General features: G+C 35.1%; 1 protein-coding gene across 1 annotated transcript in view; it reads left to right on the top strand.

The window, feature by feature from the left end:
• Positions 1 to 721: 721 nt before the first annotated feature.
• cunh4orf47 (chromosome unknown C4orf47 homolog) overlaps positions 722 to 1,256 on the top strand; it is a 6,313-nt gene continuing 5,778 nt past the window's right edge. Inside the window, exon 1 of the mRNA XM_035654726.1 lies at positions 722 to 821. Coding sequence (XP_035510619.1) covers positions 722 to 821 — 100 coding nt within the window. The remainder of the gene's footprint in view (positions 822 to 1,256) is intronic.

Here is a 1,256-nt window from a genome sequence, read left to right as displayed (position 1 = left end):
GTAAACAACCTTGGTAGAGAGTAGGTGAGCAAATTGAGGATAAAAAACGCACTCATTTGGAATTGAGAGTTACGGTATGTAGCAGCTGGACGCATAACTAGATATCGGGGCCGCAGTTCCTGCTGAGGAGAAAGATAAGAGGAAAAGAATAAAACAGAAAAAACACTTTGATCTGGAGCAATGAAATTGAAGAGCTCAGCAGCTCTGGAGATACCGTGAGCGAAATCGCTATAACGTCATCATCAATATAAGCCTCTGACATACTCAACTGCACAATGTGAAAGTAAAGTTTAGTACCGATCAGCTCATGGTCTTATCAATTTGATATATTTCTTCTATGTATGAATGCTGTCAGTCGTGTGTTGTGTGTGTGTGTGTTTAAAATGTGTTTTATGTCACAGGTCCTCTAATTGTGAAGTGTTTTACAGTGTTATACACTTATATATAGGATATAATATAGGATTATACACTGACTAACCAGCGTATACGTTTTTTATTTATTTTTTTTAACTCTGGTAAGCTTGAGGTCATAGTTATTGTTAATGTTGCATTAGACTACATTATAAGGTGTTACTACCAACATCTATCTCTTCTAAAGCAGTTTAAATAAAAAAAAACTTAAACATCACATTAAAAGTGCACTCTATTATTTTTTTAATAGTGACCAGAGGTTATGAGTATTATAGGAGTGTGTGTGTGTGTGTGTTTTTAGTGTGTAAAGATGGGATCCGGTGAGGGGAAGAGTGACATGGAGCGTCTGGGTGTCTTCAAAGAAATGAGCTACATCTCTGTAGGAGACAAGTACAGTCCACTCACCAACCGTAAGTTTAGAATCTACTTGTTTATCTGCCTGTATACTGTTTCATACTCAAAATGACTACAAATCAATTGAACACTAACATTGAATCAATAACAATGGTATGTATCTACAGACCTCACTGCAGCTAGTTTGCTAGGGACTATTCGATATGAATAATCTGATACAGTTCTTAACACTTGTTTAAGACATTTATTTAATATTCTAAATTAAAATAAGATAAGATTTCTATAAAAGTGACATTGCTTACCTTCAAATACATATAGTTTATAAAATACCAGGGAATGCCAAGTATTTTTTTCTTTATAGGCATGGTGTGTAACATGCTGTCTCACCAGGTGAGAGTTAAGATGTGTTGTGCTACCGCTGCTGTCTGTCAGATCTTACAAATGGCAAGACTTTTCTCCGTTTCTTGCTTCTTTTTTTTTAAGTATATTTT

The sequence above is a fragment of the Morone saxatilis genome, unplaced genomic scaffold (genome assembly GCF_004916995.1).
Source record: "Morone saxatilis isolate NCDOM2014 unplaced genomic scaffold, NCSU_SB_2.0 Contig14, whole genome shotgun sequence".
NCBI classification, from domain to species: Eukaryota; Metazoa; Chordata; class Actinopteri; family Moronidae; genus Morone; species Morone saxatilis.
This window is presented reverse-complemented; position numbering and strand designations above follow the sequence as displayed.